Below are 15999 nucleotides of genomic sequence, written 5' to 3'. Positions count from 1 at the left end.
ATGGCTCCATCCCAGGAGTTCAGAAGTGACTGAAAGGCTCTGAGCCCCCCAGGTTGCCACTCAGCAGATGCCACCAGATTCAAGGCTTTGATTAAGAATGATGGCAAATGAAGACAAAGTCTTTGGTGGATCAGGTGTGCTTTGCTGCTGTGCTTGTCTGCAGTAGACGCTGGGAGCCTGACCCAGCTCTGTGCCGCAGGAAATACTTGCTGGGCTTTAGGAGCCAATTTAGAGGCTAATTTAGTGGGCAGGGGGACAGAGGGGGAGGGAACAGGTGCTGCTGGGACAAGCTCAGGATCCCTGTGCTGCTCCTCTGGAAGTGAAGAGACTTCAGGAGGCAGCGAACAACTTGCCCAAAGGAGTGAAGCAGGTAGAGGTGCTGGAGCCCACCTCAAGGTGGGGGCAGCATGGTCTGGGTGGTGGCCCCGGGCTGCGGGAACGGCAAGCCCGGTGCGGCGAAGCCGCGTCTCTCGGGAGCGCCGGGACCCGCCCTCGGCTCCCCGGCCGGGCCCCGGGGCGGGCCCTCGGGATCCCCCGGGCAACGGCGGCTCCTCCCCGTAAACAGCGCCCGGCGCCGGCGGCATGGCGGAGGCGGCGGTGTCGGAGGCGGCGGTGTCGGAGCCGGGGCCCGAGGCGGGCGCGGAGCGGGTGCTGCGGGCGGCGGCGCGGGGGCTGGGGCTGGCGGCGGGGCGCGGCGCGGCCGGGGCGGCGCTGCAGGGCTTCCTGCGCGGGGCGGCGCCGGCGCTGCTGGCCTGGCGCGGCCCCGACGGGCACCTGGCGCTGGGGCCGCCGCCGCCGCCCGCCCGCCGCAAGGCCCTCTTCTTCCTGCGGGGGCCCGGCCCCGGGGAGCCGCTCTGCGGGGACCTGCCCGCCGACATCCTGCCGCACTTCGCCGCCCTGCTGGAGGAGGTGAGCAGCGGGCAGGCGCGGGCAGAACCGGCAGCAGCGGGCAGAACGGGCAGCAGTGCCCCGCACCCCTCGGGCTGTGCTCAGCCAGTGAGACCTGGGCAGGGGATCCTCGGCAAGGGCAGGGTCCTGCCCTTGGGGAGGGACAACCCTCTGCAGCAGGAGGAGGTGAGGGGGGACCTGCTGGGGAGAAACGGACCTGGGAGCCAGCAAGGTGCCCTCATGGCCAGGAAGGCCAGTGGGGTCCTGGAGCGCATGAAGAGTGTGGCTGCAGGGCAAGGGAGGTTCTTGTTCCCCTCTGCTTTGCCCTGGTGAAGCTGCTTCTGGAGCCCTGGGTGCAGCTCTGGGCTCCCCAGTTCGAGGACAGGGAAGTGCTGGAGAGGGTACAGCAGAGGGGTGCAGAGCTGCTGAGGGGACTGGAACAGCTCCCTTGTGAAGAAGGACTGAGATAATTGGGGGTTTGGCCTGGAGGAGAGCAGCCTGAGTGGGAGCAGGTGTCGGGAGGGTGGGAGCAGGCTGTGTTCAGGGGTGCCCAGTGGCAGGACAAGGGGTAACAGGCACCAGGTGGAACCTCAGAAGTTCCATCTGAACGTGAGGAGGAACTTTCTTACATGTAAGGGTGCTGGAGCTCTGGGACAGGCTGCCCAGACAGGTTGTGGAGTCTCTGATCTCTGAAGACATTCAAAGCCCACCCAGACACGTTCACCTCCTCTGGGTGAACCTGCCTTGACAGGGGGTTTGGACTCCATGTTCTCCACAGATCTCTTCTGACTCCTACCATTCTGTGACACGGTGGTGGCACTGGGCAGCCCTGGTAGTGGTGACCCTGGCAGTCCTGTTGGCCCTAAGTGATGGACCTGGCAGCCCTAAAGGTGGTGGCCCTGTGCAGCCCCAGAGGTCCAGGGTGGCTCTCAGCAGCCTTAGAAATGGTGGCTGCAAGTGGTCCCAGAAGTGGTGTCCCTGGGTAGGCCTGGAGGTGACGTCCCCAGAGGCGGTAGCCCTGTGCACTCGACTGGGAGCCCTACCTCCAGTGGGTACCCCTGAAGCCTAGCCCTGGGGTTGGGCACTGGCTGTGGCACATGGTGACAGGGAAGATGTCCACCCCTGCAAAGGAGCTCCTTGGTTTCCCTCCTGTCTCTGCTGCTGTGCCCATACCCACAGCTCTGCCTTTCACAGCACTTCCTGGCCCATGATGGTCCTTGGGATTCATTGAAACCTCCTAAATTCTGACCTGTGTCTCATGGTGGTGTCTCTGTGGGACCAGGCCATGCCATGGAATCAGAGTGGTAGATGCTGGAGGGAACACTGAGGCTGTCTGGTCCGTTCCCCTGCTGGAGCAGGGTCACCCAGAGCCACCTGCCCAGGACCACCAGCAGATGCCTTTTGAGTGTCTCTAAACATGGCAACTTCACAACCTCCCCGAGTGATGTCTGCCAATGCTTGGTCACCCTCACAGTGTCCTGGTGTTCAGAAGGAGCCTCCTGCAGTCCAGGGCCCCCTTGCCTCAGGTGGGCTTATGTCTTCCCAAAAGGATCTCCCCTGTGTTAGCATCCCGAGCCTGACAGCATCCCCTTGATGTATTCCTGAGGGCTCTTGACCTGGGCTGGTCCTGACAGTGAGGCTGTGGTGAGAAAGCAGAGGAGCTGCTTGATTTGAGCAGCCCTGTGGTGGGGTTGGTGTCTGAAGGAGGTGAGCGGTGGATCGGGTTGCCAACAGCAGCTGCCAGGCTGGTTGCCTTGGTGTCATGCGGCAATGGCTGGTGTGCAGAGGGAGCTTTTGTTCCCGGGTGTTTGATGAGCCCTAGGGGGTTGGCAGCTCCGCAGAGAGGGGTTTGTGTTGCAGCTTCGTGAGTTGAAGGCAGGTAGGGCCCAGTGGGCACTGCCCTCACCATCTGCTGCAGGCACATCTCTGCTCTGATGGCACCACACCTGCAGCGCTGCCTCCAGCTCTGGAGAACCCAGCACGAGAAGGGGCTGCTGGAGAGGGTCCTGAAGAGGCCATGAAGATGAGCAGAGGCTGCAGAACCTCTGCTGTGGGATCAGGCTGGGAGAGTTGGAGCTGTGCAGCCTGGAGAAGAGAAGGCTGCAGACAGACCTCAGAGCAGCCTTCCAGTACCTGAAAGGGCTCCAGGAGAGCTGGGGAGGGACTTTGGACAAGGGCTAGGAGTGCCAGGCCAAGGGACAATGGCTTTTAGCTGTGAGAGGGGAGACTGAGAGTGGAGATGAGGAAGGGATTGTTGGTAGTGAGAGCAGGGAGAGACTGGCACAGGCTGCCCACGGAGGCTGTGGATGTGCCCTGCCTGGAGGTGGCCTTGACCAGCCTGTGCTGGTGTCCCTGAGCATGGCAGGGGCTTGGCACTGGATGAGCTTTGAGGTCCCTTTCAACCCAACCCATTCTGGATATTACTGTTCCAGACACGGTTGCAAAGAACCTTCAGCACCCTGGGACACTGTGCTGGTGGTGCTGGACTCCTTTAGTCCTTTTCCATCTGTTCTCAGCTTCAGCCTCCCCAGCCCAGTTACACAGAGGCTGTTGTTTGTCACCAGGACAACCTGGCTCTGTCAGGCCGTTGCCACAGCCTGCTCTAAGAGTTGCTGCCACAGCTCAGACAAGCCCAGAAGAGCTCAAGCCCAGGCAAGCCCAGCCCAGCCCTGAGACCTCCCACCGTGGGGTCACTGCAGAGCCTGGGAGCTCTCAGCAGCACAGACAAAAATCACCCCTGGTGGGTACAGCTTTGGGCAGTATCCCAGGGGTGGCTGTGCTCCTGACCTGCAGTCCTGCTGCTGTGGAAACCCTGAGTGACTCTCACCCACAGCAGGTCTGAGGAGCTAGCAGAAGATCTCTCTTGCAGCACACCGAGGCTTGCCATAAGGGACACCCCTGGGTTCAAGCTTGCCTTCACCTGCCCACCAGCGCTGCCATGTGGAGCAAGCACCAGGAGGTGTTGTGAGGGCAAGGGGCCGAGCCCATGGAACTGTCTCTAGCTGCAGGGTTGAGAGGCTGGGAGAGCTCGAGGATGGGGCTGCTCACTTTGCTGCTTCCCACCCTTCCCAGTTGCTTGGATTTGGGCAAGAGCAGGGAAATGAGCATATGGTGAGGCCCTTTCATCACCGTCCAGAGCTGTGTTTCAGGATCTGCAGGGCACCTGCAGGCAGGCTGGGGAGGGACTGTTCAGAAGGGCCTGTGGGGCTAGGACACGAGGCAATGGTTTGGAACTGGAGCAGGGCAGAGTTAGGTTGGACATCAGAAGGAAGCTGTGCCCAGTGAGGGTGGGGAGAGCCTGGCACAGGCTGCCCAGGGAGGTGCTTGAGGCTCATCCATGGAGATACTGAAAGTTAAGCTTAATGGGGCCGTGAGCAGCCTGCTCTACTTGGAGGTGTCCCTCCTGCCTGCAGGGGGCTGGCCAAGACGTCCTAGGAGAGCTCCCTTCCAGCCTGATACTCTCTGAGGCCCTGCCCTTCCTCCATGTGAGGCATGGCCCTGCTTGGGCCATCAATGAATATAGGTGTCCAGGCTTGGCCAAGCGAGGCCCTCGGTGCCTGCTGCCTGTCCACCTCCTGCAGCTCTGCTTCCTCCATCTCTCTGCTGTGGCTCCTGCTGCAGGTGATTGTGCCCATCCTGACCAACAAGAACAACCATCAGGGCTGGCCAAAAGTGGTGTCGCAGGACCTCACCCGCCACGTCCACAAGCTCAGGAGCACTGTTTTCAAGGTCCTTGGCCAAGTAAAGGGCAAAACCCTGCTGCCCCTTCCAGCTGGCTCTGAGGGCATTGAGGACATTGATCTGGGCAGTGAGAAATGGTGAGGACCACCTCTGGCTCTCCACTGGGTTTTCTTTTGCTCTTGCCAGTGCTGTGTCTCCTGGGGACTTTTCCTGCCACTCATGGGGAACTCTTCTTGCTCCTTCTTCTCTGCTGCTTGTCCTGACTGCTGGGGAGGGAGTGGGGGATGTGGGCATCATTTTGCACCTTCAGCCTCCTGCAAGCTGGAGAAGCTCATCTATGGGGACAGGCTGAGGGAGTTGAGGCTGTTCAGCTTGGAGAAGAGAAAGCTCCAGGGAGATCTCAGAGCAGCCTTCCAATACCTGAAGGAGTGCCAGGAGAGCTGGGGAAGGACTTTGGACAAGGCCTGAGAGTGCCAGGTCAAGGGACAATGGCTTTGAGCTGGGAGAGGGGAGGTGAGGAAGATTGTTGAGAGTGAAGTTGGGGAGAGGCTGGGAGAGGGGAGATGAGGAAGAGATTGTTGAGAGTGAGGTTGGGGAGAGGCTGGGACAGGTCTTCCAGGGAGGTTGTGGACGTGCCCTGCCTGGAGGCATTCAAGGGCAGGCTGGATGAGGCCTGGAGTGCCCTGGGCTGGTGGGAGGTGCCCAGCTGCCCCTGGGGTCCTTTGCAGCAGACCCAGCTGGGCAATGCACACCGAGCCATGTGGTTTGTTCCTTGCAGCTTGGAGCTGGTAGACAAATCTCTTGTGCGTGCTGCTGAGTCAGCCATCTTGGACTGGAGCTGCCAGATCCAGGAGACACTGAAGAAAGAATCTTTAGAGCCTCTGTTGCAAGGCAGAAACCCCAACCCGAAGGTGGAACTGGAGTTCTGGAAAAGCAGGTACCCCAGGCAGCCTGGCTGGGGCATGCTGCTCACTGGGGCTAGTTCTGCACAGAGGGAGGGAGGGTGGTGCTGCCAGGCAGAGCTGCTGCTTCTGCTTGCTGAGAACCTTCCTGAGGCCCATGTTGAGGTTGAGCTGAGGAGAGTTGCTCCTGAACATGAAGTGGTGCTCACCTGAGAAGTGTCTGGGAGGGCCCTTGGAACTGCCTGCATTTGGCCCAGCCTAGGGCTGCACCTGGAGGAGATGCTCTGGGGAACACTCTTCCCATCACTGCTCCCTGGGCTCCAGCTGCAGCAGTGGGAGCTGGTGGACAGCTGGGAAGGCTACCCCTCAGCTGGCTGCTGCTCACCTGCTGCTGCCAGAGAGCCAGGCAGTGAGATTTCCTCCTGCTCTGTGAAAGCCTTGTGCCATGCTGGCTCAGGCCAAGCCAGGGCAAAGTGTTTCCTGCTGGAGAGATGTCTCCAACAGCTGCAGACTCCTGTTGGCTTCCTTCATCCCTGTCCTGCCAGGGGCACAGCTGCTGTCACACTGGACCACAGCTCTGTCTGTCCTCTAGAGCTGTTCATGCCTCCTTCAGGACCTTCCTTGGCACTCAGTCCCTCTACAGCTGGAGGAACGAGGCTCAGGGCAGGGGTGTGCTGGGGGGGCACAGCTGCTGCTGGCCCAGCATGGGGCTCTGATGTGTCTTGGTTCTACAGGTGTGAGGACCTGGAATGCATTTACCATCAGCTGAGAACCAGGAGGGTCAGGAACATGCTGGGGGTGCTGGAGAGAGTTGAGAGCAGCTATGTCCCAGTCTTCAAGGCCGTGCTCATGGATGTTGAGGCAGGTGAGCTGTTGAGGCAATCTCACCACAGCACTAACTTGTGCCCTTCGCCCATGGCCTGGTGTTCCTGGTTTGAAGCCCAGCAGGGCTGTGCTGACACTGGCCACTGGGAGTCAGCTGGGACCGTGGGGACTGCAGCCTTGTTTCTGGCTGTGCAGTGGAGCTGGGCTGCTTGTACTTGGCCTGGTACTTTTGTTTCCAGGCTGGGACAAGGTCCTGGAGCTCAGGCTGGGTGGGTCTGCTGTGGTAAAGCTTTTGTAGTGATGCAACAGGACTCACCCTAAAGTTCACCAGCTCCTCTGGTGTCAGTCTGCAGGAGCTGAGGTTCAGGGCAGCAGGACAGATCATGGAGTCACAGAGTGGTAGGAATTGGAAGGCACCTCTGGAGACCAAATCCAACCCCCCTGCCAGAGCAGGGCAGGTCACACAGGAATGTATCCAAATGGGTCTTGAAAGTCTCTAGAGAAAGAAACTCCACAGTCTGTCTGGGCAGCCTGCTCCAGGGCCCCAGCACCCTTACACCAAAGGAGTTTCTCCTCAAGCTGAGGTGGAACTTCCTGTGCCTGATTTCTTGCTGCAGCTCTAAGTGAAGCTCAGGACATTCACCTGCACCTGGCACCTCTCAGGAGACACCTGGAGGGTATCGAGGCTGTGGAATTCAGCAAGGTGAAGCCTCTCCTGCTGCCTCTGCTCCACGTGGTGTGTTTAATCTGGGTCAGCTGCAAGAACTACAGCACGCCCATGAAGATAGTTGTGCTGCTCCAGGAGATCTGCAACCTCCTCATTCAGCAGGTCTGTAGCTGTGGTGCCTGCTGGTGCTGAGGGAATTTCTTATGTAGAGGTCCCATCTCTCCTCCCTCCCCCTGTCCTTCCCTGGAATGCTGCTCTTTAGCTTGAGATGCCATAGAGAATGACTGGGGGTGGAAGGGACCTCTGGAAATTGAGTCCACTGCCCCTGCCAGAGTAGGATCACTCAGGCCAGGTCACACAGGAGTGTGTCCAGGTGGCTCTTGAAAGTCTTCAGAGATGGAGACTGCACCACCAATCTGGGCACCTGCTCCAGGGCTCTGCCACCCTCACAGTAAAGAAGTTCCTCCTCCTGTTTAGGTGGAGCCTTCTGTGGTCAAGTCTGTGCTCAGTCCCTCTTGTCCTGTCACTGAACCTGGTTGCTTCAAACGTCTTCAGTGCAAGGAGTCACCATTTCCTGTGGTGGCAGAAGTGACCTCTCAGGTGTGATTTTGCTCTTCCAGGCCCAAGTGTACCTGGCTCCAGAAGACCTTCTGAAAGGGGAGATGGAGGAGAGCCTGAGCAAGGTGCAGACGGTGCTCAGCATCCTGAATGGGTTCAAAGGGGCGTTTGAGGAGAGAAGGGAGCAGCTGCACACCTACTATGAACCAGGCCAGGAAGTGAGGCTGTGGGACTTCCATGCCAGCATGGTGTTTGCCAGGCTGGACAGCTTCCTGAGGAAGCTGCAGATGGTGGAGGTGAGACTCCTGCAAACCTTGGGGAGACCTCTGTAGCTCTGGACTCTCTCACTGGCATCTTCCCTGTCTGCAGCTTCACCTTCCAGCAGGGGCTGGGGCTGCTCTCTTTGCTGGGAGGTCTCCTGCCAGAGCCAGGCTAAGGCCTTCTTTTACTGCCTCCTGCTTGCTGCATTTGTGAGATACATAACTGTGTCCTTCTGGTGGGGTTGGTAGGTGTCCTGTGGGGCTGTGCTGGATGACATCTCAGTCTCCTTTCTCCTCTCAATAGCCTTCACAGCAATTTTGTAGTCGGCATAGAGGCAGCAACAGGTCCCACAGGGCAGGGACATGGTTTGAGGAGCTCTAGGAGCTCTTGGTGCCCAGGATCTGTCTCAGTCCTTCCATTTGTGCCATTCATCTTGAGTCCCAGCAGTGTGCTCAAGGAGGTTCCTTGGCATGGCAGCAAGCTCAGCTACTTGTTCTGACAGCTGCTGTCACCTTGGCTCAGCATCTTTAACTGTCTGTGTCTCCATTGCCTTCAAAGGGTCTCCTGACCACTGCCTTAGACCTGAGGAAGCTGGAGAAGCTGGAGTTCAGTGGAGTTAAAGGGAAGGCCCTGGGCCAGCAGGTGCTGGACATGTATGAGGAGTTCCAGGAGGCCTACAAAGTGTTTGCAGAGCGAACCTACAACTGCCTCGACCTGGCCAACATGGTAGGTGAGACCAGCTCATGGGGATGCCAACAGCAGCTGCACAGCAGCAGCTTCCTCTGCCATGCTGACCTCTTCCCAGCTCCCTCATCACGTATGGCATCGGGTTGGAAACGACCTTCAAAGGGTCAAACCCCCTGCAGGCAGCAAAGACACCTCTGGCTAGAGCAGGCTGCACAGGGACACAGCAAGGCTGAGCTTGAATGTCTCCAGGGGTGGGCCTCAACCACCTCCCTGGGCAGCCTGTGCCAGTCTCTCCCCACCCTCACTGGGCACAACTTCCTCCTGATGTCCAACCTAGCTCTGCTCTGCTCTAGTTCCAAACCATTGCCTCTTGTCCTATCCCCACAGGCCCTTCTGAACAGTCCCTCCCCAGCCTGCCTGTAGCCCCTTCAGGTACTGAAATGCAGCTCTAAGGTCTCCCTGGAGCCTTCTCCAGGCTGCACAGCCCCAACTCTCCAGCTTCTGATCATCTGGGTGGTCTTCTCTGGAGCTGTTCCATCAGGTCCATGTCTCTCTTGTGTTGGGAGTCCCATAGGTGCACACAGCCTTGCAGGTGAGGACTCAGCAGAGCAGAGCTGAGGGGCAGAATCCTCCTGTTAGGATCTGATCTGTCACTGAAGGGCAGAGGGAGCTACTGGCCTGTCTTGCAGAGCTCTGGGGAGTTCCTGCAGATCTTGCTGGTGGCAAGCCTGGGCTTCACCCCTTCCATTCCAGCTCTGTTTGTAGGTGCTGCTTGCTGGTGTGTAGGAGCTGGTCCCACAACCACCTCTCTCTGCTCTGCCTTGATGTCTGGCTCAGCTGCTCCCTGGACATATGTTGGCTCCTGCCTAGAAGGATGCAGAGCATCTCCTGCCCCTAGCTGACTGTCAGCAGTGCTGTTCCCAGCCTTCTGGGCAGTGGGTTCACAGAGGTGTGACCAAGACAGGGCAGAAGGACTGAAGCCTCCCAATGTGTCAAGTTCAGGCTTTGAGTTGGGCTCTTGGAGCTGTAGGGGAACAAACCAAAGGTTCACACTTGAACTTCAAAGGTTTGGTTCCAGCTGGAGCCAGGAAAGCAGTGCCAGAAGCCAGGGGAAAAGGCAGAAACACACAACTGTTGGGGTTGGAAAGGACCTCTGGAGATCACCTAGAACACCTCCCCTGCTTCAGTAGGCCCAGCCAGAGCAAAGCTGTGGTCACCCAGGTTGAGAGTCTGCAAGGCTGAACAGGGACCAAGGGTGGAGACTTCATAGATTCATAGAGTGGCTTGGGCTGGATGAGACCTTCAAGACCATCCTGCTCCAACCCCTGCCACGGGCAGGGACACCTCCCACCAGCACAGGCTGCTCAAGGCCTCATCCAGCCTGGCCTTGAACACCTCTAGGGAGATGATCTCTGATCACATTCTGTGATCCACAACCTCCCTGGGCAGCCTGTGCCAGTGTCCCCCCACTCTCACTCAAGAATCTCCTCCTCATCTCCACTCTCAGTCTCCCCTCACCCAGCTCAAAGCCATTGTCTCTCGGCCTGGCACTCTCAATCTTTGTCAAAAGTCCCTCCCTGGCTTTCTTGTAGGCTCCTTTCAGGTACTGCAGCCTCCTCTACAACCTCTCAGGACAACCTGTGCCAAGTGTCTCCAAACTGCCTCTCTCGTTGCCCCACTGCCAGTCAGCTCATGCCCAAACCCACAGGCTTGTTTTGGCTTGAGACTGGACTGCAGCTGGAGCTCGTCAGGGACATCTGTGGGGTCTCTTGGGTGGTGCTGTGTTTTTTAGGCCACAGCAGGACAGTCCATTCTGCCCCCAGGCTGATGTTAGTACTTGTTAGAAAGCCCTCAGCACCAAAAGATCCATCCTGGAGCGCCAGGATCTTGGCTGTGGGATAATGCAGAAACATCCTCGGGCTCTGTGAGGCTTTGCCATGCTGTAGCAGCTGAAGGTTGCCTGCTTCTTTGGCCAACCTTCCTGGTGACTAAGAGGAGTGACCTCTGGATCAGCAGGCTGCAGGTTCCTTCTCTGAGCACCCCCCTCTCTGCTTTGCCTTGCCACAGGAGTTTGAGCAGGACGCCTTTGCCTTCCAGCAGAAGGTAGAAGACATCGACCTGCGCCTGGGCACTGTCTTCAGCCAGGCCTTCAATGATGCTTCGGACCTGGAGCACACCTTCAAGGTTTGTCTGCTGTGTCCCTGCTCTTCGGTAGGAGGGAAGCAAAGGCTCCTGTGGTTTACCCTGGTGAGCATTGTGCCAGTGCCTGAAGGGGCCTGCAGGAAAGCTGGGCAGGGACTCTGCTCCAGGCTCTCAACCCCTGGGCTCTCAGCCTTGACCCTCGCAGAGCTGCTCCAGACTCCTCAGCATCTCTGGAGCCTCATCTGGACTCACTCCAGCAGTTCCCTGTCTGTGTTGAACTGGGGAACCCAGCACTGGAACTAAGATTCCAGAAGGTGGCCCACTAATAGTAGAGAGGAAAGAGGCTCCTGTGACCTGCTGGCCACACTCTTCTTGATGTGCCTAGGAACCGAGGCTGTGATTTGTTCTCCTTTTCTTTCTCTGCTTCTTCCCTGCCCAGCTGCTGGACATGTTTGGAAGCCTCTTGCAGCGCCCAGCGATCGCTGCAGATGCTGCTGACAAATTCTCTCTCCTGCTCCACATGGTCAGCAGTGCCCTGGACCACGCTCGGCTCCTCTACTCCAGGCACATCAAGGCAGAGCAGGAGCTGGGTGAGCAGCCTGTGCTCAGGGAACTGGTTGGGCAGCAAACTGCATTCACTTGGGGGCAAACAGTTTGCCTTTCTCTAAGGAATCCAAAACTTGCCAAACCCTGAATGTTTTCAGCCTCTACAGATCCTGGTGGATAAGAAATTTTTCCTCCTGTCCAACCTAACCCTCCTCTGGCACAATTTAAGGGCAGTTCCTCTCCTGTTGCCTGATGCTGGAGAAAAAAGACCAATCCTCACCCGACTGCAGCTTCCTGTCAGGGAGCTGCAGAGAGCAATGAGCTCTGCCTTCAACCTCCTCTTCTCGGCACCACACACCCCCTGGTCCCTTAGCTGCTCCTCCCCAGCCCTGGTCCTCAGACCCTTCTTCATCTGTGCTGCCCCAAGCAAAGCCACAAATCCTTTAGGGAAAGTGCTCCTTTTCCACGGAGTGTCCCTGGTGTGTGACTGCCAGTGGGACAAGAGGCTTCTTTCCCCACTTTGTGCTGCCTCAAGCATCCTGTAGGACTTGCAGGCCCCAGGGTGAATTTGTTTGGGCTCCCTTGTGATGCTGTAAAGCAAAGCATGAGAGTGGGGCTTGGCAGGCAGGCTTTGCCCAGCCCTGTCCAGGTCTGTTATTTCCTATGGGTTCAGGCACTGGAGGAGCTGTGTGAGCTCCTGCCAGACTCCAGTGCTGTCTCAATTCCTCCCCAGGCCGTGCCCCCGTGCACAAGAACATGCCACCAGTAGCTGGAGCAGTGTGCTGGGCTCAGGAGCTGCGGGCACGGATCCAGCTGCCTCTGGGTCACTTGAGGAGCCTCCCGCGGCCGTGCGTGTCCCTTCAGCTAAGTGGCTTTGTCACTGTGTCTCTCTGCTCTCGGCACTCTGGGCTGAACCTCAGCCAGGGGACAGCTTGCCAGGCTCTGTGCAAATGCCCAGTGTGAAACTGGGGCCATTTGGTGTACTGGGGACTCCACTATCCCCCAGCATCACTGAGCCCTTCCTCCACCCCAGTACCTGGTTGCTATGCGCAGGTTGCCAGGCAGATATCTGAGACAGGGCACTCTGAGCAGCTTGGGTCGTAGCTTGAGTAGCCTTTATACAGCAGCATGGATTGGGGTGATGGGAGGGGTGGAATCCAAGGTCCCCAAGCAGAGCCCTCCTGCAGCATGCTGCATGCTCCTGGGAGGGCTGAATGCAGCCCCAGAGAGCTGAGCAGGATGCTGACCTTGTCTGTTGTGCCACCAGCTGCCTGGACCCTGCTGAAGAAAGAAGGGTGCTGGAGAAGTATGAAGGACTGATCCAGCTGCTGGACAGGTAGGTGATAGCTCAGGCAAGGCTGTACCTGTCCTACTCAAAGCCATCTGCCAGCACCTTTACTAGCCCAGGGCTTCCAATATCTCCTGCTAAGCCAGAGGGAATTTTCTGATGAGAGAGGAGGAGGAAAGCTGGAACCCCACCATGGCCAGCAAACCATGTCCCCAGGTGCCATGGCCACACCATTCAGCGATGGGGACTGCACCACCTTCCCAGGCAGCCTGTGCCAATCTCTGACCACTCTTGTAGCAAAGAAATTTTCCCTCCAGGCTAAGCCTCCCCTGGTGCTTAATGCCTTGGTCTGTCTGGGATGCCTTGAAATGAGTGGAGCAAGGACTGTGACCCTGGCAGAGAGGCTGGAATGAGACCTGTTTGGTGGCCCTGCAGCCACTCTGCTGGATGGCGAAGCTGCTGTGGCAGAAAGCCAGGGCTGAGGAGAAGCCTCAATCCCCTCCTGCCCATCCACAGAGTATTTGCAGGGCTGTCCTGTCTCTGTGTCACAGTTTGGAGTGGGATTCATTGCCCCTGTAAAATCTGAGCTGCTTGCTCCAGAGTCTCTTGGGAAGAGCCAACTCGGAGATGTCCTTTCAGGGCCTACTCTTCAGGAGCTAAGCTGGCTGCTGGCTGCTGCAGGGCAGTGGATTTCCTGTTGATTAAAGTTCTGGTGCAGCCTTTCAGAAGGGCTCCAAGCAGCAGATATTCTGAAGAGCTGCAGCATCATTTTAGTCCTGGGTGACTTCAGAGGTGGTGTTTTCTGAGTGGCACTTCCCAAAGTGCTCAGGTGGCAGCATGATACAGGAGAAGCTTTGTAGCCTGGCTGGTTGGGACTGTCCTGACCATGGCCTGTGAGAGCCAGAGATTCACAGAATGGTTTGGGTTGGAAGGGACCTTCAAGATTATTGAGTTCCAAGCACACCTCCCACCAGCCCACGTTGCACAAAGCCTCATCCAGCCTGGCCTTGACCACCCAAGGGAGGTTGTGGATCACATTCTGTGATTCTGTGGTTCTGTGATCCACAACCTCCCTGAGCAACCTGCTCCAGACATACCAGAGCCCTCTTCAGCTCTCTGAGTTGCCGTCCCCGGTGGTGTCTCTGAGCTCTCCAAAGCTGCATTGCCCTGGGGCCGAAGGGCTCCCTGCAGTCCCTCTGTAAGAAGTGAGGCCAGCAGCATCAGTGCTTGGTGCCTGCTCTGGCTGAGGCACCTGTCCTGCCCACACTTTGGAAATGCCCAGGAGCTGCTGCTCTCTTCCTTTGAGTGAGATGCTTCTGAAAGGCTCTTTCAAAGTCTGAGTCCTCTGCTAGCAATGCTGCTTGAGAGAGCTTTGCCCTCCTGGCTTGGTGCTGCCGCTGGTTTTGGAGTGGCTGCTTTTGAGGCCATCTCGTGTGTGGAGATGATGTGGATGTTCTTGTTCCCAGGTCTCAGGAGTGGCCTTGGCTTTCATGTGGCTGTGGGCCTTGGTCTGCTGCCTTGGTAGCTCAGCTCCACAGATGTGTTTTACTTCTGGCAGGTATCAGGAACAGCTCTACAGGGACTGGTCCCAGGCAGTCTCTGAGCAATCCCAGCACAGCCTCACTCAGCCTCTCCTCCGTCGAGATCCAGACACCAAACTGCTGGCAGTGAATTTTGACCCACAGGTAAGACCCCTGTGGCCTCCCTGCCTGCAGGCAGGGCCCTGAGCTGTGCCCCAGTGCACAGCAGCTCTGCTGGCACTGCTGCTGGATCTTTGCTGGCTCCATGGAAGCCCTGCTGTGATGGGCAGTTTGCCATCCCCTCTGAGGGCTCTGTCTCCTGGTAAAGCACCACGAGTGCAGCTCCAGCACAGCCAGTTCTTGTTCCAGGCGGTGGCAGAAAGTCCCTGAGTAGTCAGATGTGTAACTGGTGCCAGAGCAGATTTGGTACTGGCACAGGCAGCGTTTGGGCAGCATCTACAGGGGCAGGCTGGGAGACTCAGGGCTGTGCAGCCTGCAGAAGAGAAGGCTCAGGAAGACCTCAGAGCAGCCTCCCAGCACCCGAAGGGGCTCCAGGAGAGCTGAGGAAGGACTTTGGACAAGGGGTGGGAGTGCCAGGATGAGGGACAATGGCTTTGAGGTGGGAGAGGGGAGAGTGAGAGTGGAGATGAGGAAGAGATTCTTTGCAGTGAGGGTGGGGAGAGACTGGCACAGGCTGCCCAGGGAGGCTGTGGATGTGCCCTGCCTGGAGGTGTTGAAGGCCAGGCTGGATGAGGGCTTGAGGAAGCTGTGCTGGTGGGAGATGTCTCTGCCCATGGCTGGGGCTTGGAGCTCAATGAGCTTGAAGGTCCCTTTCAATCCAAACTATGCTGTGATCCTAAGATCTACAGAGCTGGGTTCATGTTTTATGTACCTGAAGTTTGAGCTTCCTGGAAGGGTACAAAAGGCCCAGGAGAGCTCTGCTTTGTTCCTCCAACATTTGTGGCTTTGAATTTCCCTTCTTGTGGCCCTGGAGGCTTACAGTAAGTTTGAGATCTTTTCTCTGTCTCCAGCATGGGGAGAACTGTCCCTCCACCTCCCTCATCCTGATTCAATATCCCCACTCAGTCGAGTCCCATCATAACTCAGCCATGCACTGGTGGTTTTGGTTGGGCTAGGAGAAGGCTCCAGCATAGGTCTTTGGTGGAAGGTAGCCACAGGAGGATTTGAGTCCCTGGGTTTGAGGCCATGGCTGCTTTTATTTTTCACACCCAGCACAGCAGCAGACCTGGAGCCATCTTAGCTTTCACTTAGATAACAACTGCTGAGCTCTGCTGCAGTCAGGTTACTACTGAAAGACTCTTCTGAGCACAGCTGAGAGGACCAGAGGTCATCCTGGCTTTTAGAGGCTGCACAGCTTGCTGGCTGGGGAGCTCACAGAGATCTCTTGGATGTGGCTGGGAGGAAAACCAGAGGCAAAGATCAGTGGGAGAGGGATGGGGTGGCCTAGGAGGTGTCCAGGCCCTTTTCAGAGCATGCAGCTTTGTGGCCAAGGCAGCAGTGAGCCTTGAGGAGCTCTGAGCTGCCTGGAGAGGGTCTGCCAGGTGAGTAGGGAGGCCTGTCCCGTGCTGAGCTCTCTGCCTTGCCCCCCCAGCTGGTTTCAGTGCTGAGGGAGGTGAGATACCTGTCTGGCAGCCAGCTGGGAGCCATCCCACCCACCGCGGCAGAGATCTATTCCTGCAAGGACTCCTACCGGCAGATGGTGGCCAGCCTGGAGCTGATGGTGAACAGATACAACAAGGTCCTGCAGACAGTGCTGGAGGTCGAGTACCCTCTGATCCAGGGGCAGCTGCAGGAAATCGACCTGAAGCTGAGAGCAGCAGAAGAAACCCTGAACTGGAAGACAGAGGGTGAGCTGGCCCTGAGCTGAGGCAAGGAGCACGGACACTTGGGGCTCACCAGCTTCCTCCTGTGCCCAACCTCCATCAGCTGCTTCCCAGCTGCAGCTGCCAGCAGAGCCACTAGGGAGATGAGAGGCAGCCCCAGCCTGCCTGCCCCTTGCCATGCTCCATTGAT

At 57.9% G+C, this 15999-nt stretch overlaps 1 protein-coding gene across 1 annotated transcript; it reads left to right on the top strand.

Moving 5' to 3' along the window:
* Positions 1 to 582: 582 nt before the first annotated feature.
* On the top strand, positions 583 to 15853 carry LOC135179801 (dynein axonemal heavy chain 9-like). Its single transcript, XM_064151837.1, has 13 exons — positions 583 to 1074; positions 4510 to 4706; positions 5348 to 5506; positions 6206 to 6336; positions 6914 to 7125; positions 7584 to 7817; positions 8341 to 8508; positions 10537 to 10653; positions 11051 to 11201; positions 11891 to 12005; positions 12425 to 12493; positions 14004 to 14130; positions 15578 to 15853. Exons 1-13 carry the CDS (start codon positions 583 to 585, stop codon positions 15851 to 15853), a joined length of 2448 nt encoding a protein of 815 aa, XP_064007907.1.
* Positions 15854 to 15999: the final 146 nt, after the last annotated feature.

Source organism: Pogoniulus pusillus, chromosome 11 (assembly GCF_015220805.1).
Source record: "Pogoniulus pusillus isolate bPogPus1 chromosome 11, bPogPus1.pri, whole genome shotgun sequence".
Lineage (NCBI taxonomy): Eukaryota > Metazoa > Chordata > Aves > Piciformes > Lybiidae > Pogoniulus > Pogoniulus pusillus.
The sequence above is the reverse complement of the archived record's forward strand: the minus strand, read 5'-3'. Positions and strand labels throughout refer to the sequence as shown.